Source organism: Pistacia vera, unplaced genomic scaffold (assembly GCF_008641045.1).
Source record: "Pistacia vera cultivar Batoury unplaced genomic scaffold, PisVer_v2 Contig344, whole genome shotgun sequence".
Classification (NCBI taxonomy): Eukaryota; Viridiplantae; Streptophyta; class Magnoliopsida; order Sapindales; family Anacardiaceae; genus Pistacia; species Pistacia vera.
In genome coordinates this window covers 2,290,066-2,315,240 of record NW_022196162.1, presented here as the reverse complement: position 1 = coordinate 2,315,240, position 25,175 = coordinate 2,290,066, and the positions used below count along the sequence as shown (strand labels likewise).

General features: G+C 38.2%; 1 protein-coding gene across 1 annotated transcript in view; it reads right to left on the bottom strand.

Moving 5' to 3' along the window:
- LOC116138845 overlaps positions 1–5,891 on the bottom strand; it is a 32,026-nt gene extending 26,135 nt beyond the window's left edge. The window contains exons 1-10 of the mRNA XM_031424504.1: positions 5,574–5,891; positions 4,202–4,263; positions 3,636–3,723; positions 3,476–3,537; positions 3,299–3,395; positions 2,408–2,824; positions 972–1,643; positions 689–805; positions 483–599; positions 307–393 (exon numbers count right to left, since the gene is read on the bottom strand). Of these exons, the coding sequence (XP_031280364.1) occupies positions 307–393; positions 483–599; positions 689–805; positions 972–1,643; positions 2,408–2,824; positions 3,299–3,395; positions 3,476–3,537; positions 3,636–3,723; positions 4,202–4,263; positions 5,574–5,669 (1,815 nt within the window). The 5' untranslated portion in view covers positions 5,670–5,891. The remainder of the gene's footprint in view (positions 1–306; positions 394–482; positions 600–688; positions 806–971; positions 1,644–2,407; positions 2,825–3,298; positions 3,396–3,475; positions 3,538–3,635; positions 3,724–4,201; positions 4,264–5,573) is intronic.
- Positions 5,892–25,175: the final 19,284 nt, after the last annotated feature.

The following is a 25,175-nucleotide window of genomic DNA, read 5'->3' as shown; positions in this document are numbered from 1 at the left end:
CAATAACCATCAAGTTACTTTCCCTAATGCTGATAGACTTCTTAGTTGTCTGTTAATAAGACACGGGGATTTAGCCACAGCTAATGAATATATTTCTTCTCTAACCATGCTACATATTAACATCACACTTTTCCTCCTCTGTCAGCAAATCCTTGCTTTTACCTAGAATGTCACTCAAGCTCTTAACTAGCAAGGCTAAACAAAGAGAGTAATAGGATTTAAACGTAAAGGTAAATATATTTCCAGTTTCAGTTAAAAGAGAGATCAGTACTACTATTTCTTGACAAAAGAAAATCTATGGCATACCATATTCTTCTGCTCCAAATCAGAATCATAAGGAAAATCAAATGGGTTTGTTGATTTAAGATCAGTGGCATGTGTTTGTGTCTCTCCCTGCATATAAAAATATATATTCATAAACACACAGATAAATCAGTAATAATATAATGGCTAATATCACACAGAAAAATAGTAGTACAAACCACTAGAGGAAGCACTGATGGTGTACATAGTGGCCCCACATCAATGTGTGACGGTAAATTCATTGGTTGTGGTCCATGTAGTGAGAAAGCTCTGTGATTTCCACCATGATTAGAGTCCTGCAAATATAAATCTGTAAGAATGAAACAGAAAAGCAGGGCTTTTACAAAAATTCTAAGGCAGAGACAGCAACTGTTGAAATTATTACGTTGAAATGCTGATCTGTATTTGATGAAGGCTGATTAGCTGCTAATTGTGGTTCAAAATTTTGCTCAACCCCCTCCAAAGGAAGATGGCCGGTAGAATCATTGAAAGCTTTCCATGACTGCTAAGAAATAATAGATAAAATTGATTACATACCCCAAATCATAAATTTCAAAAGATGGCACATAGTAGCAAATTGAAACTAGTGGAGCACAAAAAACTTAAAACAAAAAGAGTATTCCTAAACTATTTTACAAAGGCATATTGGAAAATTAAAGGTTGCTTACCTGAGTGTTTGTAGCCATAGTGGGAGCTTGACCATTGTTTAAACCATCAAACCACAGATCAGATGATGGAGTAGGAGGGTGAGCACCAGAATTTAGAACTGTTGGCCACTGAGAAGTTGTATTGAAGGATCTATGTTGGTCAAATTTGACTGAAGAAACTCCATTAAAAGGAACTATAGGAGGGGAAAGACTTTCATTTTTTGGAATGGATGCTGTAGGTGGTGTATCAAATGTTGCCCATCCTTCATTTTTTGGATCAGAAAACTCCTGAGATTTTATATCCAAGGTTGAAGTGGATGACTGCTCAGGAATATCAAAGAAATCTAAAGATTTAGGTGCAGTTTGGGGAGGCTGATGAAAATTGACAGATGGAGCAGAAGATGCTTGTGACGTTTGAAACACATTCACACGAGTTGATGTTGCTGGTCGCTGAAACAAATCAATTGGAGCAGCAGAGGATACTGATTCTTCTACAACCGGTGCCTGAAAAAGGTCCAAGCCACCATAATTCACTGGACCAGAGGGTTGTGCGACAGTGGATATTTTATCCTGGCGGGCTACAGCAGCTTGTTCGGGTTCTGAGACAACATCTAAAAAGCTACCTGAATTATACGACTTGAGAGACACAGAGTTGCTGTCAAATGATCCAAAGCTTCCCAAGGATGTTGTTCTCTGAATAGAACAATAAACAAATGCCAACTTTTTAGAAACAGAAGAACAGGAAAAGGAAAGAGGATGAAACATTTGCAGAAAGAAAAAAACCTGTGTAACAGTATGTACCCAAAATCAACTTAAATAAAAGCCTGAACAAAGCATATGCCAACATTATAGTTTAATCATATTTCAACCGCTTGACATCGCATTGTGTAAGAAAAGTTCCTCAGTTTATGTGTTACCACATGTGTTTGTTCATGTATTATTACAATTTAATCATTGCTAGAAGTCAATAAAACCTTAATATTAACATGAAAAATTCACTAATGCTATCACTAAGCAACGGTCATGCGGATTAGGAAACATGATAGGAGAGACATGTATCAAACATGGCATTGATGCTTCACTTTCACATTTAGTCAATTGTAAACCAAGCCTTTAGAACCTGTGGACAGAATTCTATCTCCTTCTTTCAAGCAAAGAGCACACATATTTAATAAATTCAATAAGATAGTGAAAATATGTGCATATCAAACAAAATTAACATTACAGTTAACATTACAGCAAAGCTTAATTCAAAGATTCACCCGATTCATATGTTCAGTAGCTGACAATCACTTTATACAGAACACCCACCGAAAAACAAACTACATTAAGTGTTAAAAGTAATATATGCCATGTCAATGCACCATTTAAATTAGGATACTTCCATATGGAAACAATTGGAAAACTATGGAAAACTGCATCTTGCTACTAACTGAAGCAATTGTAAGATATATGACCTGTGGACGTGGAATGCCATCTACTTCTCTCCTGAAATTTGCCATCGAGGATGAAATATCCCTTGAAGGCTGAACAGGTGGGCTGTTAAATCCCACATCCTTCTCAAAGTTAGGAGATTCTGTACCAGACCTGAATGGATCACCTCCACTAGACACAGAGAAGTCAGAAACCCTAGAACCAGAGCCCTCATTAGCAAACCTGTCCTCAAACATTTGATCACTCATCCGACCAGGACTGTAGACAAAACTTGAGATCTTCCCAACATAGTGGCCTCTATCTGAACCAGGTTTCCTGGTAAGTGAAGCATTTTGCTTTCCATAACGCCGATCTTCATATTGATAGTCATAAGGTGGACTTTGGGAATAAGAATGATAAGAACTGGCACGCCTGGTCTCATCTTCACGACTTCCTAGGCCCTGTAAAATTAATCTATGAATACTAAATGTAACAGTTCCACCCAAGGTTAGAGTGAGATAATTTGAAATGGAACAAAAGGACAATGGCATAGATGATTTAGTGCCTTTTGATTCCATTCTGAAAGTACCCTTTCTTTTAGGAATTCTCAAAGTGTCTTTTAAACATCCAAATAGCTACAAAAACAAAGATTGTACATTTGAAATTTTTTTCAAAATTAATAATCATACTAATAATAAAGATAAATGAAAAACACAACATTCAATGCAAGTATTTCTTCATATCATAAGAAAAAGGACTTAAGAAGGCTGTTCATGAAAAAAAAATTAGAACAAGTTCACAGCATCGATTCTATTTTTCACTTCATGATAAGAAAAATAGATTCAGAAAGCAAGACGAATACTCCCTAAGGTTCAGCTAAAATTTATAAAAGCAAATATTTAATAAAGAGAGATGTGTGTTTAAGATCATATTGCCTGCATATCTTTTGGAGGTTTCTCAGATGTCTTTCCTCCAGCATATCTTCTATCAACATACACACTCTTTATAAACTCTCGGACCTTATCAACTTTGCTGCAAGAAGAAAATAAGGTTAGAAAAATTACATTTTTTTCCATTTACATGCCTTCAGCAACAAATTATTTATCCTGCACCTGCTATCAGGTAATCTTTGCCTTTGTGGATCCCAATTCTTCAGATATATTTCCCTTGCACGCTGAAAAAAGCGAACATCTTATCAAAGTAACAACAAGCATCACATTTTCACCAAGAAAGAATACTTTTTTTTTTTTTTTTTTTTGTTGTTGCTTGTACCTGATTACCCCCATTTTGAAGTGCTTCAACTTCTTGCAAGCTAAACTTAGACATCGATACGGACTTCACACGATGAGTAAACTCACGACTGTATGTCACCAAAAATATAAGAAAAATATATGTAAGAAAAAGAACATGAAGATTCAAAAGGATTAATGGAACATTTGCTGACAATTTCCCTCTCCAAAAAGAAAAGATAAGCAAACCAACCCATCAACATGTCACCTTTTCTATGTGTATGGAACTGTTCATATTGGTCAATGTCACTCCTCTGACTCTAGTCCAACTTCCATTTCATAGGTAGGCTAAAGTAAAATATATAACAAATTGACCCAAGTTTGTACACATATAAGCATATGAAACACCTATCTAAACAATGTCAGAATATAATAGTTTATTATAAATAATGGATAAATCTAGTTCATTTAACTTGAAGAACCAGACTACTCCTATCTCAGAACATGAGAATACATATTTTAAAACACCAGTACCTGTGCAATGAAACTGCTAAAAACTGAAAAGAAAAAAAAAACAACAAATTAAGAAATCAACACAAAAGTACTCACTGTATCCCACTGCAAGTCATGCAAACAAAAGTCCAAAAATTGGTACAAACATATTGCGGACCCTGCACAGATGATATTATACAGTAAATCAATAAACATTCTGAGAAAATAAAAAAAAATAAAAATGGAAAACAATGGGCAAGAAGACCAAATAAATATGGTCAATATCTTCAACACAAGGGAAATGATAATATTAGGCTTATTTAAGTGATGACTTTAATTCAATTGTCTCCAAATAACAAATGCCCATTCTTAAACTATTTCCAGAACTACTGCGGTTACCTTATTAAGCAACCATAAAGACAAATCAAATAAACTAAGCCTCAATCCTGAGCTACACAGGTTGGTCACAGATTCATATTCTGTCTAAGAAGCTTAAAATTAAAATTTTCTCTAACGTAATTGTTTTTCTATTCCTTCACTTTTTAGTCCGTACAACTTCTATCAAATCACTATAACACTAGCACATTCATAGCTTTATATTACATATGACAAAACCATCTCAATCAACTCTCTCTACAACTTATGCCAAGTATTACCTCTACCTTCTAACAAAATTACAAAGGTATTCATTTTTTGCCTCATTTTTTCTTATGTTATTACACATCAATTCTAACATCTGCATTTCAGCAATACTCATTTTATTCCCAACATTCTTTAGTCTTTAAGTTAACATTAATACTTGTTCTACAATTTGTACATTTCTCAACTTGGCAGACATTCCCACAATCGCATAGCATTCATCCAACTCTAATTTAATAGGTATCATCCTCAATCTCAGAGATACCGAAGACGGTTACTCTTGCTTGCTTTCTGCAAAGTAATTTTTTCATCATTTTCTCCCCTATAACCATAGTGTCGCAGAAATGGTACCCCATATTTTATGTTCAAGTACTCCATAAACTCAAACCACTGGACTCCAAAAGTGTTCCCCAACAATTCAACTTGTGATAAATTCCTCACATGGTTTCATCATTCATACTACATGACACCAGAAATAAAATTTCGCCAAGTGATTTCATCCTAAACATGCCTAAAAAAATAAAACAGATTTACACTTCCAAAAAATCATATTTTTACAAATTTTGATATCACAAGTCAGAGAAAAACTCACAAGCTCTCTCTCTCACTTCAAAACAACACAAAATGAAAAACCCATTTCATCAAACTACTTTCCAAGAAAATTCAACAACACTGAATCACGATCTCTCTCTTCAAAATACTCCAAATCCCTCCATCTTTCCACACTTTCTCAGCAACCAAACAGACCTTGAGCACCAAACCCTTCAGCTACCAGTTCAAAAATATTGAAAAGTACAAAAACAAAAACAAAAAGAAAGAGCAAATAATAAAAATAAAAAACGAAAAATACCAAGCTGTTGCAGTTAATACAACGTCGATTAGGAGGCAGCTTCATGAGACCTCTTATAATCTTCTCATTCCTCTCTTCTTCTTTTCTACTTCCCATATCTGAAACAAACCCAGACCTTCAAAATCAAGCTCAAATTTTAAGGAATTCCTCGTGAAATTCGACCTCAAAGACCAGAATCCAGTTGAGGAAAAATCAAAGATTTCGATGAAAGGAGAAGGGTTTTTTGGGGTTTTTGAATTTCGTTGAGGAGCAGACTGGGTCTAGGAGAAGCTCAATCAGCTCAATTGGGGACAAAAACGCTGAGTGCCTTTAGTTTTTTGAATTTAATATTTTTTTTTCTTTTTAGAATTTTTTATTTTGGGATTTATGTCATTTCAAAGTCTTGATTAACATCACATCGATTTCATCCCATAATTTTCAGTTCAAATTTTGTTACCATAACTTTCTATTCTTAGATTGACTTAGTGTACTCTTTCTCCCACCCCATTCACCTGATTTAATTAAAATTAAAGTAATATTTTGAAATTTTTTTAAACTAATATTGTATTGAAATAAGAAAAATATGTTAATATATCAACTTTATACTGTAATTCAATTTTTTTACGCAAATATATAACACAGATTTTTATCCATTGATTTAAAATAATCTATTGAGTTAGAAGTTGCTTACCTGTAATTGCCCCCTAGCTTCTCCTTTTCAACCGTTCAATATAATTTTTTTTTTTTTATTTATTTATTTTTTTTTTTGATGTTTGATTTTAACCAATAGAACTTAAGCCAATAGATTGATGGAAATTTAAACCAAAATTATTATAACATTACAATATTATTCAATTTAAAAGTTCAAATTAAAAATAAGTGTAACTTTAATAAGATTTTTACTTGTATTTCAAACTAGGAATATATGTGCATAATAAGTTTTGGCCAAGTAATATTCTGTCTTAAAAAAAAAAAAAAAAAAAAAAAATTGGTAATGAGTTATTATTGTTGCTTTTCCAAAGAATGAAAACAGAAGAAGGCTCATTGTTTTCAAAATAGTTAATTATAACTTTGGAAATTGCTTTTTGTTCTTTATTGCAGTGTGGAAGTTACAGGTCTTTTTCTTGAGTATGACAGTGAAGGCATTTGGATCTGAAATGCATACTATAAATCATTTAACTAATTTAAAGATAACCTTTCGATAATATTATTAAACATATATTATGGCACACTTTTTAAGCATGCTTCGTGTGGATATTTTGAGATAAATATCTAAAATTATTTTTAAAAAGTTCTAAAAATGTTTCAAATAAATGAAACCGATTGAGTCTTTTTTTTTTTTTTTTTTTCTAGTAATCAAGATGTTTATGTTAGTTTATATGTACTTCAATTAATTATAGGATTTATTGATCACTCTACAAACTCAAAAGACAATTGAGTCTTTTTTATTCATGAATACAAATTAAATGAAAACCCATAGGTACTTAAGACTCTTGTTGCCATTTGTTGGATTTGTAATGAGCATTAAGAAATAAATAATAGAAAAAGAAAATTGGGATTCATTAATTTTTTGACATTTCTTGTAAATCATTCATCTTTGTTAAAAGTGTTAAAAAATAAATAAATTGAGAAGTTTCAAAATAGACTGTCATGTTTACATGCCCTAAACAAGGTTTGTAAAACTTTAGGCCTTACAGAAAAGTTTTATATTGGGAATTTCACACTTCATTCCAAATTCATTAGGCTCCGTTTGGTTTAGTTTTTAAAAAACTATCAATGCTTTTCTCAATAAAGGTAACAGTAAAAGTTGCGTTTGGTTCACATATCCATCCAAAGATTCTTAATATTACTCAGTATTTTTTTGACTGTTTGTGAATTTTTTGCTATTATTTCGCCCAACAACAACTGACATCTTTAATGCATCTTCTTCTTTTTATTTACTGCACACACCCGTGACTTCCTCTCGCTCAATCCATCAACCAAGCACAAAACACACTGAAATAACTTTTCCTCCTTCTCGCCCAACTGCTACTGAGCTTTTTATTTCCTTCTTCTCTTCATTTACTCCACTATTCTCCACCAAAGCAGAGCCGTGAATCCCTTCCCCTCTCTCAGTCCATCAACCAAGCACAAAGCACCCATTTTTCTTCTTCTCCTTCTTCACTGAAAATTTCAGATCATACAACAAAGTTTTAGACTCAGCCCAAACCCATAGAACACTTTCTCCATCCTGCCGTCAAGAATCGCTGCTGCGTTTCCAGTTCCTTTCAGATCCAGATACAACCAAAAATACCCCTGCGTTCAGCTAACTTACTGACGGCGCGAGTGACGTGGGAGTTCATAAACGTAATACACAACACTAGACGCAGGCGCACAGATGCCAAAGTGAAACCAAAGTGACCTACTGACCCCACAAGAAATTCTAATAAATAAACAACATTTTTAAATGCAAACACTTTTTTCAGAAAACTATTAAATACAACTCAATTCAACACAACCAACTTTTTTCAGAAAACTATTCTCAAAAGTGTAAAATACCGAACCAAACGGAGCAGTGTTTATGAGTAGAGTGGATTTTCCGCCATCCTCTAAAATAAGATTGGACAAAGGTGTTGTTTATTTGTTTAGTTTGACGGAACGAACAAGGGAATAAGAATGAGATTCTCATTCTCTTGTTTAGTTTAAATGACTTGAGTAAGGAATGGGATTCCAAGATTGGGGACGAATGTCATTCTAGAGGCAAAGAATGGACTCAAATGTATAATTTGACCCTATTTCAAAATAAAATTCTTTTGATGTCTGAATCCAATTTTTTCAAAATTTTAATTATTTTATATTATAACAATGTTAAATTAAATTAAATTATTTTCTAAATATAAATTATTTAATCAATATATTTTTTTAATTTAAATAATAATTTTATAAAAAATTTAAAATTTTGGAAAAACTTGAAGAGGAACCACCAACCTATGGCTTGGGCAGGATACTATTGATACATAAATCTGCACCAACCAGCGAGATCCGATCGACCTTACCGAGATCGAAACTGATGTGTGCGTGATTAAGAATAATCAACAATGTATGTAAAAATTGCAATAAAGTGAAGACAATGAGAGTTTTAAAGTGGTTCGGCGAGGTTAACTCTGAAGCCTAAGTCCACTGTTTTTGTATTTGCTGTGACAGCTTACAATATAGTTCCTATGTGAAATTCGTAACCCCTTCCTCATCGTTTGAGGGGGTTTATAGACAAGATTTGTACAAAGAAAAGAGCGAAATCAAGGAGATTACAATTGATCTTAATCGCAATTCCGATATTCTCGCAATTAGGCGCTATGATTGCGTAGTGATCACGGTTGATTTAGTCATTCCTGTAATATCTGGGATCTGAAATAATTTGGAGGTTGATTGAATGATTCCTTGAACTGTCCGCGACTAGCTTATGCTGGGTCAATCAATCATTGTTGCCGAGCTCATTCTGGGTCGAGCTATATCCTCGCGTTGGCCCGAGCTTGGCGGAAAAGCCACACACAACATTTGCCCCTAGTGTAAAATGCTCGCTTCGGGTTTCGAAGACTATTGCTCAATTTGATGTCAAGCTCGACTTCAATAGTGAATCTCTGAGTCCATGTCCAAACGGGCTCCTATGGTCGACCTTATGCTTGACCGACGTACCTCATACTTGGATCTCGCCATGGTACCTGTCAAAATTTAGAATATGAAAAGTCAAGTTATAAAGGTAATTTATGTGTGGTCGTGTCGCATTAAATGCGGCAACCTTTGTCAGTTACATTTCGTCGCGCGTGGGCAACAACAGCTATTCACGTGCGAAGTCAAGGTGACGTGCAATGATAGTTATCATTACTACAATCTGATGGTTTGTCACTCCCCGTGGATGGTCAACACGTGGCTACGTCTAAAGGCCAAGTTTGCTCAATAAATGAAGGGTGGGGATCGACTTTAAGTCGACGGTCATGATTAAACCCTGCCCTTTCGTCTCCCATGCAAACCACTATAAAAGGTGGTGAAAAATCTCAGAATAGTCATTCCAAAAGTTATTCTGACTCTCTTACTACTCTCCGCTATTGCTCTTGCGTCATTGCGGTGGTCTTTCTTACGAGTTCTCAACACTTTCCCCATTCTGGTAAAGCTTCTCTCCCTTATACTCTTTTGTTTTTCTGATTTTTATGTCCAAGGGTGGCTACTGTATGGCCATATTGGATGTTTTAAGGTTTTAGTAGGGTTTTTTGGGTGTATCTCTGGTGATCTCAGGTTGGTTGTGTATTTTTGCCGTATCGTGCAAGCTATCTCGGGTGCCTAAAATAGAAGCGAATGTGGAATGATCGCCGATTTGTTCGAGCTCTAACACATGTTCGCTTCTTTTTTAAGGTACTCAGAGTCGAGTTACAACCATGTCGTCATCTAGCAGTCACACAATAGATTGAATGTTTGATTTGCAGGTAGGCTCGGTAGCCCTTGGGGATGTGTCCCCCGAGGTCTTTGAAGAATTCATCACTCAAAGCTCGAACCCCGACGTTGCGGGCTTACCGATCGTGCTTTGATTTAGCTAGCCCAATCTCCGCCGTCTCCAGTCCATAGGCTACGAAGAAAACCACAATCCTCGATTACCCTCGGGGATCTCGAACGCATAAGAGCGGTCTACGCGTTATAACTTAACTTGGTGGTTATGAGGGAATATTCTCGGAAAAACCCCCCGCCTAGATGGGTAGCTACCTCCGAGACTCTCCTTAAGTGTGAGGTATCCATTCCCCTGCATTACTTCATCAATAACGTACTGAGGCGATTCGACATTGTTCCTTTTTAGCTGATGGCCAACTCTTACATGATTATTATCGCGATGTATATTGTGTACATGATCGCTGAATTAGGCAAGTCATCCGTCAAAGAGCTCGTCCACTTGTACAGGCTCAAAAAAGGGCAAGACCAGACGTACTACCTTTCCAAAGCGAGGAGAGTACGTTTTAATGGATTGATCGATGTTCAGAAAAAAGTTCCACAATAGGATTCACATTTCTTTTTCTACAAAGCCTGGGAGACCGGTGTCTTCGCTGCAGAAGCGAGTAAGGCTCAAGCTTCCCGTGTACATACGAGGATTATTCTCGAGTTGTACATTTTAATTGATTGTCATGTTTTGTTTTTGCAGTTAACGCCAAGCAGAGTTATCTTCCATCCACGAGCTCACAAAGGATGCAGCATTTTAGCGATCTTCTAGACAATCAGCTCAATGTCAACAAGCTTCTTACGCTTCCTCACCTGAAAGCGTATGGCTTTTGTCAAGACGAAGCCAATTTCTTAGCACTTTTGGAGAAAAGATAAGTTGTTGTTTGCTTGCGCAAAATAGATTGCTAATTATCTTGCCTTTTTTCCTTGTAGAAATATAGGCCAAAAAACTGAAAAATTAGAAAGCAATTGCCCCCGCAGCTGCTACGAAGGCTTCGGTTGCTTCGAGGACAAAGTTGCCAACATAAACTGCCGGCTCAAAGCATGCTGGTGGTGAGCTTGGGGGATGCCCAAGCGCAAAGAAGCCTGCAACTACCATAAAGGCAGTTAGCAGGAAAAGCATTACGGAGCCCTGAAAGGGGCCAGCGAAGAAGGCATCCAAACCAACTGGAGGTTCAGGAAACAATAAAGCACCTGAGTAGGAAATTGGCTCAGGTAAAAAGGTCGCCACGCAAGCTGGCGGTCTTCGAAAGGAAGCAGCCAAAGGCTTGGCCAAGAAGAAAACTGCTCCTGTTGGCGAGGCAGGTGCTTCTGGGGCAAGCAAACTTGGCTCGTCCTAGCCAAACAATAAGGAAATAGATGAAGCGGTCCAGGCCGCGATCGATGGGCTAATCGACCAACTTCCTAACCATATTGGTGTTGGGGTCGCGGTGGCTAGGGATTGTGTCACCCCGCGAACATTCGCGGCCATCAGGGACTCGTCTCCCTCTCAGATGTTGGCTTTAACTTGCAGCTACGCGGTGAAGGTACCGATAGTTCACACCCCCTTTTTTTGTAGGTTATTCTTGTTTCTTGTTGATTCCTCGTCTCCTCTTTGGTTACCATGGCGAGCAGACTTCTGTATGAGAAATGCAATGACACTTTATAGGCGAACCACCGAAAATGGAAGGCTACGGAGACAGTGAAGGAAGATGCTATGGCCAGGGTCGAGCTTGCAGAGAAGGAGAAAGAAGCTAGGCTTGCTGAGCTCGAGTGGCTCAAGGGGGAAGTCGCGACCTTCCAGGTCAAGGAAAGGGAATTCCTTGACAAGCTCAAAATGAGCGAGGTTGCCCGAGCCAAGGCGGAGGCTAAGGCAGTAGAGGTCATGAAGACTTTGGCGCAACAGTGGGGTGCCAACAACAAACTGAACTCTGAGCTATCCTTGGCTCAAAAAGCCGCCGCGAGCTGGGAGGCCAAATCCAAAAAGTCTTCACTCGACCTTGGCCGAAAGGTGGATGGTCGCTAGGAGGCCAAAGCTGAGACTAGGTAGCTCAAGCTTTAGGTTGACGAAATGAACTAGGCCATCACTACTCAGGCCTGGGAAACATCCGTCTTCCTTGTCTGGAAATTGTAGGAAGTCCATCGTTCAATTGACTTCTCTTTCCTTCCCCGAGTTTATCAGAAGGAAGTTGAAAGGATGTGTTAGGAAACAATCAAAACCCATGGCAGCGGAAAACAAAAATAAAACAGCGATCGATTCCATTTTAAGCCAAGATCAAGATACAAATATTACAGATAATATGTTAAATCAAATATTCTGTAGTAATATGAACGATCAGAGTAAAGATAAGAGTTCATACGCTCGTTTGGAGGCTCTTTCGAACTTGTCTCTGACTAGGTTCGCTACCGATTCAAAGTAGAATCGAACTAGCTGTAGTCCACACGAAAATAACCTTAAGAGCTAAAGAGGGATTTCCTAGATCCTCTTTAGCCTCAAGAATCAAATAAATTTGATTCAATCAAAATAAAGTGGTGTGGGGTAAAGAGAAAGGGGTTGGAGCTTTTCAATAAAATGAATATAAAATGATTTAAAGAAAACTGTTATTTAATTCATAGAACACACGCACTATATGCACTTATATAGTGCATGTGAAACCCTATTCCACTTAGGAATAGGCTTAGGCACCAACCGAAACAGCCGCTAAGTCCAAACAGCCCCATTTAGATATTTTTATTTTAATTATATTATTTCAATTCAATTCAATTAATATACATAAAAATATATTAACATTTGACAATAACAATAATTCATTTAAATATATGCATACACATATTTAAATATAATCTTACCTATTTAATTTTAATATCAAATTAAATAAAGGCAACAACCTTAGCAAATTTAATTACATTGTGAGATTACCAAAATACCCTTTTGCCTAAAAAGATGTAAACGCCCCTTACACAAATTGATTATTAAATTATCTTCTATGTGTGTGACTCGTAGGCTCCTCATCATACCGATAGTGTGTAGTATCGCAATTAATACCAATTAATCGTCTCACTACACACAGACCAAGATTGGCCCCTAGCAAGGTATCATGGCCACTTGATAGATTCGGATTCAATGAAGTAGCTATCTATCAACGATATAGTTACTGTACAATTCAATCTTTTCATTATCTGTTATCTCTTCGAAACCGAGGCACAGAAATAGTGTTAACCTCAGTTACTCTAGATATATATGTATTCAGTTACTAGACTAATGACCGGAATTATAAACTGGATTGAGCAATAACTCAATCCCACTGTAGCCACAGTTTTAATGTCATTGTCATTTACTAAATTGCGTCGTGAGATAACTTCTCCCGTACTCAGGAGTGATGAATCCTCTTTCAATCCACCATAGTCTTGATACACTCCTTGATGCAGCTAATCACTACCGTATTGATAGCTTTGAATAGAACTGCGTTGGGCTAGTGTCAAACTACACCAATCGGTGCACAAGGCGCTTCGATGATCTCAAGTCTAAGGATCACATGCATCACCATTCGCTAGAAGATTTGTTCCATAGACACTAGGGTTACCATCCATATGGAATCTTCTGGTGGGTCAGTCCAGTGAACTTGCCTACAACAAGCACCCATGTGTTGCACTAGGTTGTCACCAAACAACCTTGACAAGTGAGATCAGTCACTGCCTTTCGATAGGGTCATTTAACACTATGATAGCCTTACCGTATTATATGTGCCCTTACTTCAGAACAATATTGGGGCTACGGACGTTTCTGGAATGGCCACCATATATGCTTATAAGGTTCTCACTTAGAGGTGGAAAAAATGGGCCGAGTTAGGCGGGTCAACCCTAACCCGGCCCGAAAAAAAGAGGGTTGAGCCCAACCCGCCAGCAACCCCCGGGCGGGCCAGGTTGCAAAATGGCAACCCGCCAGCCCGCAGGTTGCTATTTTGTCCTCTCTGCAGGAGGACCGCAACCCGGCGGGTTGGGCAAAAAAAAAAAATTAAAAAAAAACTGCAAAATTAATTTAGTTTTTTAAATTACACTTTTACCCTTAAAATATAGCCGTTTTATGGCCGTTGGAGGGGTCTTTTTCGTCATTTTCTTTCCCTATTTTTTTCTATAAATTGGTCCTAAACTCTCATATTTTTCTCACAACTCAAATTCTCTCATTCTCTCATATTCTCTAATCTCTATTCTCTCAATTATTCATTTATTCTCTTAATCTTTTTGTTATCAATTTGCTCTTATTTTAATTTTTATTACTTTTTGCAATTTTCAATTCATATTTCCAATTTTCCAAATTCCAATTTCCATATTCCAATTCTCTTTCTTTAATTTTTATTTCTTCTACATCAATTTTTTTTTCAACTACAATGGATAGATATTTCTCTCCCCTCAATTTCAATGATGAAGAAAACTACTATCCTAGTCCTAGTCCCGCTGATTTTACTATGAATGTAGGAGATTCAAATAGTCCCGCTGTCACAATCCCAGTCTCAGAATCCGATACACCTCAAAATATGCCGTCGATTCCAACAGCTCCCGGTGGTTCTAGAAGTCGTCCTCGTAATCGTCGTCCTCGTCCAACTTCATCTCAAGCTGAAACGGGATCATCAACTGCTGTCGAAAGCGAAGACAGACACACATCAGACGTTTGGGCGCATTTCGACAAGTTTTACGAGACAGAAAATGGCGTTCAAGTCAAGAAAGCAAGATGCAAATATTGTGCAAATGTTTATAAAGCTGATTCAGGTAATGGTACTAGTACTTTAAAAAGGCATGCTAATAAACATATTAATCAACATGGAAATAGAGAAAGCAATCAAACTCAAATAACTAATATGGGTACTACTTGGCGTTATAATTCTGATGTATATAGGGAACAGTTAGCTTTATATATTGCTGCATCTGATCAACCTATTAATATGGCAGAAGATAAATATTTTGAAAGATTTGTTCAAAATTCATTTTTTCCAGGATTTAAAAGTTATTCTAAAACTGCAACTAGAAATGATTTAATAAAATTGTTTAAAAAAATGAAATTAGAATTAAAAAATAAATTTCATACTTGTCATATTAGTGTGGCTTTAACTGCTGATATTTGGAGTGGTAGAGCTAAACAAGATTATATTTGTGTGACTAGTCATTATTTTGATAATGAATTTAAATTAAATAAATCTTTATTAGGATTTAGATTAATGGATGTGGATCATAGTGGTTTAGAAATCTATAATAAAATTATTGAAGTTTTAGAAGATTATGATATTATTGATAAAGTGATAAGTTTAACTTTAGATAATGCAAGTTCTAATAGTAAAGCTATAGAATTTTTTCAAAATAATTATCTTTTATATAATAATTTGAAGTTTTTTCACCAACGTTGTGCATGTCATGTTATTAATTTAATTGTGAAAAGTGGTATGAAAACAATTAAAAAAAATATTGATAGAATTAGGGAATCTTTAGCTTGGATTACTAGTAGTAATAAAAGAAATGCTGAATTTCAAGAAGCTTGTATAAAATCAAATATGTCTCCTAGAACTTTTGCATTAGATATGCCTGTTAGATGGAATAGTACTTATTTAATGCTTGATTCATGTTTACCTTATGCTAATATAATTAGTTATTTTGTAGCAAATAATAGAGGTCCTCATCATTTGGTAGAAAATGATTGGAAGATAGCTAAAGTATTTCATTCTTTTCTCAAATGTTTTTACCAAGCCACTTTACAACTTTCTGGTGTGTATTATCCTACTAGTCCATTGGTAATACATACAATTATAAAAATTTCCGAGTTATTTACAAAAAACAGAGACAATGAAATTTTAAATGCACCAATAAAGGCAATGGAAATTTTTTTTTTGAAATATTGGGAACCCATTCCTTTTCTTTATTGTTTAGGTGCTATATTTGATCCTAGAATTAAATTAGCACGTTTAGAAAATGGTTTTGACAATTTAAGTGAAAATTTACAAACCGAATCATATGTCAATCAAATAGGAGAGGTAAAAAATAGTCTTTTCGAAGTATATTTCCAATATGAAAACAGGTATGGGAACCCGCAGTCGCAAAGAAGCGAAATATCCAGAGAAGTTGTAGCAGAAGAAACAACAAATGAAGACTTATACTCTTGGAATGCACTGAATAGGCCGAAGAGGACCCGAATCCGAAGCACAGCCGCAACCTCCTCTTCAGAAGCACCACCACCACCACCACCAACAACAACAACAACAACAACTAATATACTGTCCTCCATGGAGTCGCAGAGTAATGAACTTCAACAATATTTGGCAACCCCCGAAATGTTTTCAACAGGTCACTTTGATATCTTAGAGTATTGGAGAGCCAGAAAATGTATTTTTCCGGTATTATCAAGACTTGCCTTGGATGTTTTCGCTGTTCCTGTCTCAACCGTCTCATCCGAACAAACATTTAGTGCAAGTGGAAGGATTTTAAATGAAAGGAGGACTAAACTTGCTCCAAAAATGATTGAAGTCCTCACATGTCTTCGAGATTGGGAACGATCGCGCCATCAAGATCAATACGAGGTTATCGACAATACTTTAGTAGAATCGTTTCAATTTTGTAATATAGATGATACAGATGAGGGAGGTCCTAGTGAACCACCCCCAAATTAGTTGTTTTGTAAAATGTAATTTGTAAATTAATTGTCAATTATTGCACTCTTTTTTCTTTACCAAGTTTTTCTCCCATTGGGTTTTTCTTGGTGAGGTTTTTAACGAGGCAATAATTGTTATAATTTCTTATTTTATTTTTTGATAAATGAATAATTTTTCTTATATTATAATTTTATTGTATCAAAATTGAATTAATATTTGAAATGTTAACAAACAAAAAAATTGAATTGAATTATTGATATTTGAAAAGTTAATTAAAAACAATTATATTTATAATTATTTATTTGAAAAGTTAAATAAAAAAACAAAAAAACAAAAAAAAAAAAAGGAAAATCGGGCTAATCCGGCCCAGCCCGCCACCTAACTCGGCGGGTTAGGGTTGGCGGGCCGGGCTGGGCTGGGCCAGCCATTTTGAAGAAAATGGCTGGCCTAACCCGGCCTGCCTTTGCTGGCGAGCGGGTTAGGCCCGGCCCACCAAACAAAGTAACCCGCCGTGGGCCGGGCCGGGCGGGTTACTTTTCCACCTTTATTCTCACTATCAAGATTTGAGACGCTTGATACCCTTATCACAGTTTTACCATTCTACGGACATATATCAATATATACAATATGATTTACGCGATATAGAATAACATGCATTTTTATTGATCAATGAACATTATTACAAAGAGTCAATTCTACAATAATTGATTAGCTCTAGGGCACCTACTTTAACAGGATAAGGATCGAAGCCTTGGGGGAGACCTATGTTTACTCGGACGAGTTCGAGGAAGAAGACAAAGTCCAAGGAGAGGCCGAAGGAGGCGAGAAGGAGGTCGAACCCCAGCTCCAGGTCGAGGATCAAATTCCCCTAAACACGATGCCACCAACTGAGGTTTCTAATCTCGAAGTGGAAGTCACTGTTCCTCCTGTTGACAAGTCATCTCGTCCTCAAGCTGTCGACCTTCCTAGACAAGTCGAGGATAAAGCTCCGGCTCTTCCATCAGCCTGAAGAATTCCTTGTTTTGTTTTTGTTTTCTTTTTTATAATTGCCCATTTGTAATAGAGCTTCAATTAATGAAAGAAAATTTTTCATCATTTCTTTTTCGAGCAATGGCTATTATATTTTTGCGGAGTCATTTAATTCATTAGTCGAACTTTGGGATTTGAATTTGCTCCAAGTTGTGCGTAGCTCGCTTCTTTAGGAGCATTTCAGATTTTTGCAAGAAAATCTTTATGTAATGTTTAGCATTGATTTCAGATTTGTCGTCCTTTTCGAGCTTTCATTACTGACTTAAGGACGATTTTCCCTGACGTGCTTTTTCTTGGATTTTTCCAAGTTTAACCTCATTGAATTGGATTTTTTAATCCTGATTTTTGCGAGAAAATCTAATGCGACGATAAACTTCGATCTTAGATTTATTGTCCCCTTCGAGTTCTTTGGTCGCCAGCTTAGGGTCAATTTCCTTCGATGTGTTTTTTCCTTGAAATTATTTTCAAGTTTAACTTCGTCGACTTGGGGGTGTTTCACCCTCAGTGAGTTGGATTTTGGAGCGGCTTGTTTGAGATAAGCTACCTTTCCTAGATTCTTGACTCCGAGTTTTTAGCATATCATTGCTTAGGTCGCAATTTAGTAAAACGCTAACGATCTTAAGATGTTAATAATGAATCGAAGAAAATAATGAATAGTACCTCGTTTATTAATCAAGTGTTTTGGCCGTGAATGGCCTTACAATGAATACTGAACATAAGAACGAGTGAAACCCGAGCTTCTTATTGGTAATACCTTCGCAAGTAGTCGGTGTTCCATGCTCGCATTATTGCTTCGTTGTTGAGGCGTTTCAGGTGAAAAGACCCTGGTGCGAGCTTTTCAGATATCCTAAAGGGACCCTCCCATTTGGGCCCAAGTGCCCCCAAGCTCGAGTTTTGATACCCTAGACGACCTTTCTAAGGATTAGATTGCCCATTTCAAAGTTTCTGTTTCTAACCTTGGTGTTGAAGTATTGCTTGGCTCGCTATTGATACGAGGCGAGCCTTAGCTGAGATTTAGCCAAATGTTCTTTATTCAGGTCTAGCTTTAGGCGGAAAAAGTCTTTGTTTGCTTCTTCGTCAAAGACTTCTCTTCGGAACAAACTGATTCCTACTTCAACCGGGATCATCGCCTCACATCCATAAGATAAAGAAAACGGGGTTTCGCTCGTCGAGCTTCTGGCGGTCGTCCTGTAGTACCATAAAGCCTTTGGCAGCTCGTCAGCCCAATTCCCATTGAGGTCGTCGAGCTTCTTCTTTATGGTATGCTTGATTACTTTATTCACAACCTCTACTTGTCTGTTGGCTTGAGGCCGATAGACGATAGCGAAACTCTTCTTGATGTTGAGCTGCTAGCAGAAGGTCCAGAAATCCTCGCTGTCAAACAGCTTCCCATTATCGGTTATTATTGTGTGAAGAATCCCAAACTGACAAATTATGTTCTTATAGACAAAATCCTTTAGCCTGTTCAACGTTATTGTTGCCAGTGGTTTGGCTTCTACCCACTTGGTGAAATAATCCATGGTAACTACCGCAAACTTAACGCCCCTTTTTCCTTGAGGCAATGGGCCGATAAGGTCGATGCCCTAGATCGCGAACGACCACGGGCTTGTCAGAGTGGTCAATTCTTGTGGTGGAGCTCGCAGAATATCTGCAAATCTCTGACATCTATCACATCTGCAGACATAATTTGCTGCATCATCATAAACTGTTGGGCAAAAGTATCTTTGGCGGAGCACCTTGTAAGCTAGAGATCTGCCCCTGCATGGTTTCTGCAAATTCCTTCGTGTATTTCTCTTACAACATAATTTGCATCCTAGTGGTCAATACTGTAAGTTATTGATCTACCATACACAGAGGAAAACAAAAATTCAATCGGTAAATCAATTACCTTTCTTTGCCTAGATCCAAGTATAGATTATACCGTTTACATGTTTATAAACAAAAATCTATATAAAGTAAATCCATTCAAGGATTAGAATACTTACATACGTTTGGAGACTGCTTCAAATATCTCTGATTTTGGACAGGAACATTGTTCACGGTACTGTTCACGGTTACTGTTCACCATTACTATTCACAGTTACTGTTCACCGTCTACCGTTCACATGATTTTTTGCCAATCAATCCAAAGTAGGATCGCACTCACGGAAGTCCACACGAAGATAATCCGCAAAACCCTTGATTATTTTGCTAGAATAATCAAGGGCTTCAAGAATCAAGAAAGAAGAACAAGAAAGGCTTTCTTCTTGAGAGAGAGAGATATAGGGTGGCTAGGGTTTTAATTGAATAAATAATTCCTTTTTTTTTGTTTTAATTTTAAGTTGCACTTATATAGTGCAACAATTAAAACCCTATTCCACTTAGGAATAGCCATGGGCTCCAACCCTAGTTCACCCTTGCAAGCAAACACACCCTTTATGGTTTTTTAATTAATTAATTATTATTATAATTAAAATCAATTGATATATAATAATATATTAACATTTAATTAATAATAATAATTCATTTAAATATATACAGAGATATATTTAAATATAATCTCACTAACTTAATTTTAATATTAAAATTAAATATAAGCAACAGCCTCAGCAAATTTAATTGCATTGTGAAATTACCAAAATACCCTTTCATCATAAAAGACGAAAATACCCTTCTCACAAATTGATTCTTAAATTATCTTCTAAGTGTGTGACCCATAGGCTCCTCACCATATCAGCAGTGTGTAGTATCGTGATTAACACCAATTAATCGTCTCACTACACATAAACCAAGATTGGCCCTTAGCAAGGCATCATGGCCACCCGATAGATTCGGATTCAGCCAAACCGTAGCCTGTCAATGGTATGGTTACCGTGCAATCAAATCCTTTCATCAACTGTTATCTCATCGAGACTAAGGTACAGACATAGTGTCAACCTTAGATATCCTCGACATATTTGTATTCAGTTACTGAACCAATGACAAGAATATTAAATTGGATTGAGCATCAACTCAATCCCACTGTGGCCACAGATTTAGTGTCATTGCCATTTAATAAATTACAAAGAAAAATAACTTCTCACATAACAAAGAGTGATGAATCCTTTGTCGATCCACCATAGTCTCGATACACTTCTCAATGTAGCCAATCAATACCGTATTGATAGCTCTGAATAGAACTACGTTGGGCTAGTATCAAACTACACCAATTGGTGTATAAGGCGCTCCAGTGATCTCAAGTCTAAGGATCACATGCACCATCATCTGTTAGAGGATTTATTCCATAGACACTAGGGTTACCATCCATATGGAATCCTCTGGTGGGTTTGTCCAGTGAACTTGCCTTTAGCAAGCACCCATGCATTACACCAGGTTGCCAACAAACAACCTTGACAAGTGAGATCAGTCACTGCCTTTCGACAGGGTTGTTCAACACTATGATAGCCTTACTGTATTATCTGTGTCCTTGGTCAGAATAATACTGGGGCTACGGACGTTTCTATAATGGCCATCATATGTGATCATAGGGTTCTCACTATCAAGATTTGAAACACTTGATACCCTCGTCATGGTTCTACCATCCTAAGGACATATATCATTACATACACGATATAGAAGAATATGCCTTTTATTGATAAATAAACATTTATTACAAAGTCAATTCTACAATAATTGATTGGCTCTAGGGCACCTATTCTAACAAATACATCACAGCAATGGTACATTGAATCCTCACTTGTGCAATCTATCATTGATGAGCGTGTACCGAGCTGCCTTCGCGTGGAATGCTCTAGCTTCGGTTCTATCCTCTAGCAGTGTGTCGTTCCTTAAATAGGCGGTGATTGCATTCATCAAACTGTACCTTTGACTTGTGGTCAATACTAGGCCTTGTAGAGTGGGGATGCTTGGTTTTAGAAGGAATTTAACTAGGATCGAATCGGCCTTCTCATTGTTCATTGCTGAGGCCAAGCGAGCTAATGCATCTACTTGTGAGTTTTTCTCCCTTGCGATCTGGTGAATGGAAAAGGATCTAAACTGTCCAAGCTCGATCTTTACTTGCTGAAGGTAGGATGCCATCCTATCTTCCTTTGCCTGGTATTCCATGGTAACTTGATGGACCATGAGCTGTGAGTCACTGTAGATATTGATGGACTCTGCCCCCATCTCCCTGGTAAGACAAATTCCTGCGAGCAATGCCTCATACACAGCTTCGTTATTGGAAGCATTGAACCTAAACTTTACTACGATTTTGATTAGGTCTCCCTCTAGGCTTTCAAGCAATAGGTCTGCTCCTGCTCCCTTTTCATTCGAGGAGCCATCTACGTATAGAGTCCATAGCCATAAGTTGTCACTCTTTGGTTTCTGTTGCTCAATCTTTGGAAGGCTTGGCTTGGCCTCTGGTTGATAAGAGAACTCAGATATAAAATCCGCCACGGCCTGACCTTTGATTGATGTCCTTGGGATATACTTGATGTCGTGCCAGCTTATCTCCATCGTCCACTGGATTAGTCTACCTGATGCCTCGGGCTTCTGTATTATCTTCTTCAAGGGGAAGTTTGTCAACACCTGGACGAAGTGTGCCTGAAAATAGGGTTGCAGCTTCCTGGCAACAACAATGAGAGCGTATGCAAGCTTCTCCATCTCCGGATTCCTTGTCTCCGCATCAAGCAGTCTCTTGCTCACATAATACACTGGCCATTGTATTCCTTCCTCTTCATGTACCAACACCGCGCTGATAGCGGACTTTGATACCGACAAGTACAGTAGTATTGGCTCACCCTTGATGGGTTTTGACAATAGGGGGCGTTCCGAGGTGTTTCTTCAGCTCCTATAAGGCTCTTTTCACACTCTTTTGTCCACTTGAAACCTTTCTTCCCCTTCAAGATCTCAAAAAACGGTAAACACCTGTCTGTGGCTCGAGAAACAAACCTGCTGAGTGCGACCACACGTCCAATCAGACTCTGTACCTGTTTTATATCGGTCAGGCTTTTCATGTTGAGCAGGGCCTGAATATTCTCCAAGTTAGCTTCTATACCTTGTTGGTTCTCGAGGAAACCTAGGAATTTCCCGGAGGTCACCCCGAAAGTATATTTCAATGGATTGAGCTTCATTCGATACTTCCTAAGGATGTCAAACATTTCCCCCAAGTGCTCAATATGGCTTTCGGCGACCTTTGATTTGACGAGTATTTCATCGAAGTACACTTCCATGGAATGACTGATTTGGTTAGTGAACATCTTGTTTACCAAGCACTGGTAGGTAGCCCCTACGTTCTTGGAGCCAAACGACATAACCCTATAACAATAAATTCCACGGTCAGTAATAAATGAAGTATGTTGTTCATCGAGCTGGTACATTGAGATCTAGTTATATCTCGAGTACGTGTCCATAAAGCTAAGTAGTGCGTTTTTCGTTGTTGTATCTATTACCTGGTCGATCTATGGTAGTGGAAAGCTGTCTTTCGGGCAGGCTTTATTCAGATCCATAAAGTCGACGCAAGTCCGCCACTTGCCATTCGGCTTCTTGACTATGACTGGGTTGGCGAACCAGTTTAGGTACTTGACTTCCTTGATGAAGTTGATTTTCAGGAGTTTGTCGACTTTATCCTTGAGCGCTTGAGAACGCTCTGCATCCATGACCCTTCTTTTCTATCTTATGGGCCAAGCCTGCGGGTTGAGGTTCAACCTATGGCACATCACCTCGAGGCTGATCCCAACCACATTTGCGTGCACCCATGCAAATATGTCGAGGTTCTTCTTTAGGAACTCGATCAGACTATCGACCATTTCTTTGGTCAAGCTGCTACCAATCTTCAGCACGCTAGTTGGATCCTCCTTGCTAACACTTATTTCTAACAGCTCTTTGGTCCCGTCGCAAGCTCTTCTTTGTGGATACAAAGATCTATAGAGTCCTCTAGCGGTTTGGGATTTGGCTTGGATTCTGCGATGATCATTGTTTTTGGGTGCGGCCATTTTTGTGCGGCATTTATAGCCCGATTGTAGCATTCTCGAGATTCCTTGGTGCAACTCCTGATCATCGTGACTCTCTCGGAAGTCAGAAATCTCATCGTTTGGCAGCGCACCAATGTGACTACGCTTAAATCATCCAAGATTGGCCTTCCAAGGATGACATTATACGTGGTCGGGCAGTCCACTACCAAGAATTTGGCCATCACAGTTCTAACCTTCGACTCTGCCCCCAGAGTGACGAGAAGGTTGATAGTACTCTTAGGAACTAGGCTATCCTGGTGAACCCATAGAGCGGCGAAGGGCATGCTCGCAAGTTCCTTTTTGTGAATCATATTCCTTGAAAGGCTCCCAAGAAAATGATGTTTGTCGCGCTCCCATTGTCGACCATAACCCTTAACACCCTTGCATTGCCAATCCTGGCCGTGATTACAATCGCATCATGATTATGACGAGGGGATGTTTCGTACTCGTCGATTGTGAACCCCACTACCTCACTTTCCTGTTTGGGCCGCTTGGGCAGCTTCTGTTCGTAACTCATTATTTAGGGAACCGAGTCTATTCTAGCCTCCTGAGCTTATTGCTTGCGAGCTCGTCTCAAGCTTCCTATTATATCCGGTCCTCCGTAGATCATATTCACGAAAACCTCATTGGGGTTTGGTAGAGCCTGTTGAGCCGGGGTTTGTACCTGACTTGGGACTTGACTACTTGGCTCGCTAGGATTCTCTCGAGTTGGTTCTGCCTTAACGAATTCTTTCAAATGACCTCTTCTTATCAGGTCCTCAATGGCATCCTTCAGAGCTCGGCAGTCATTCGTGTTGTGCCCAACATCCTATGGTACCGACAATATTTCTGCCGATCTCTTTTGCCTGGTGCCTCCCTCATCCTTTTTGGAGTGGGCAACCTTTTCGCCTCTCGGGATACTTCATAGATGTGCGCGTGTCTTGAGTGAGGGGGGTGTCCTCTACATACCACGGGAAAGGTTGTCTGTCTCCGTGGTTATCTACTTTATGTTTCTTTTGAAATCTGTTGTGATCCTTGTCGCTGCAGTCTTAGCCCCCATGCTTATCCGAAGGGTGAACCTGTCTTCTGTCCCCCCCTCCCAGCGTCAAGCTTCTGGCCAATGCCACTAACGAGCTCTACTCACTGGTATTTTACGACCATCTAGTAGAATTTGGCCTGGGTCACATGATCTTCAATCTAGAGCTCTTACCACAGCTCCTTGTTAGGTCTGATCCTACGATCAGCAGAGTCCGAATGGATTCTTCAAAGGCATCAACGACCTTTGCTTGCTCGTTCTGGAACCTCGTTAAATACGGGGTCTATGATTCATCCCGCTTTTGGCGAATGTTGCTTAAGTAGCTGAGCAGCATTACGAACTGTCTCCTTGCCTAGAATTGCTGTAGGTATAGTGCGGAGAATTATTGCTAGGAGTTGATGGAGTTCGCCTTAAGCCACTTGTACCACCTCTTGGCATCTTCGACTAATATGACTGCGAAGCACCGACATTTCGCTAAATCACTAACCTGGTATAGCTCCATCAGGTCATTAAAGTTATCGAGGTGATCCCTGGAGTC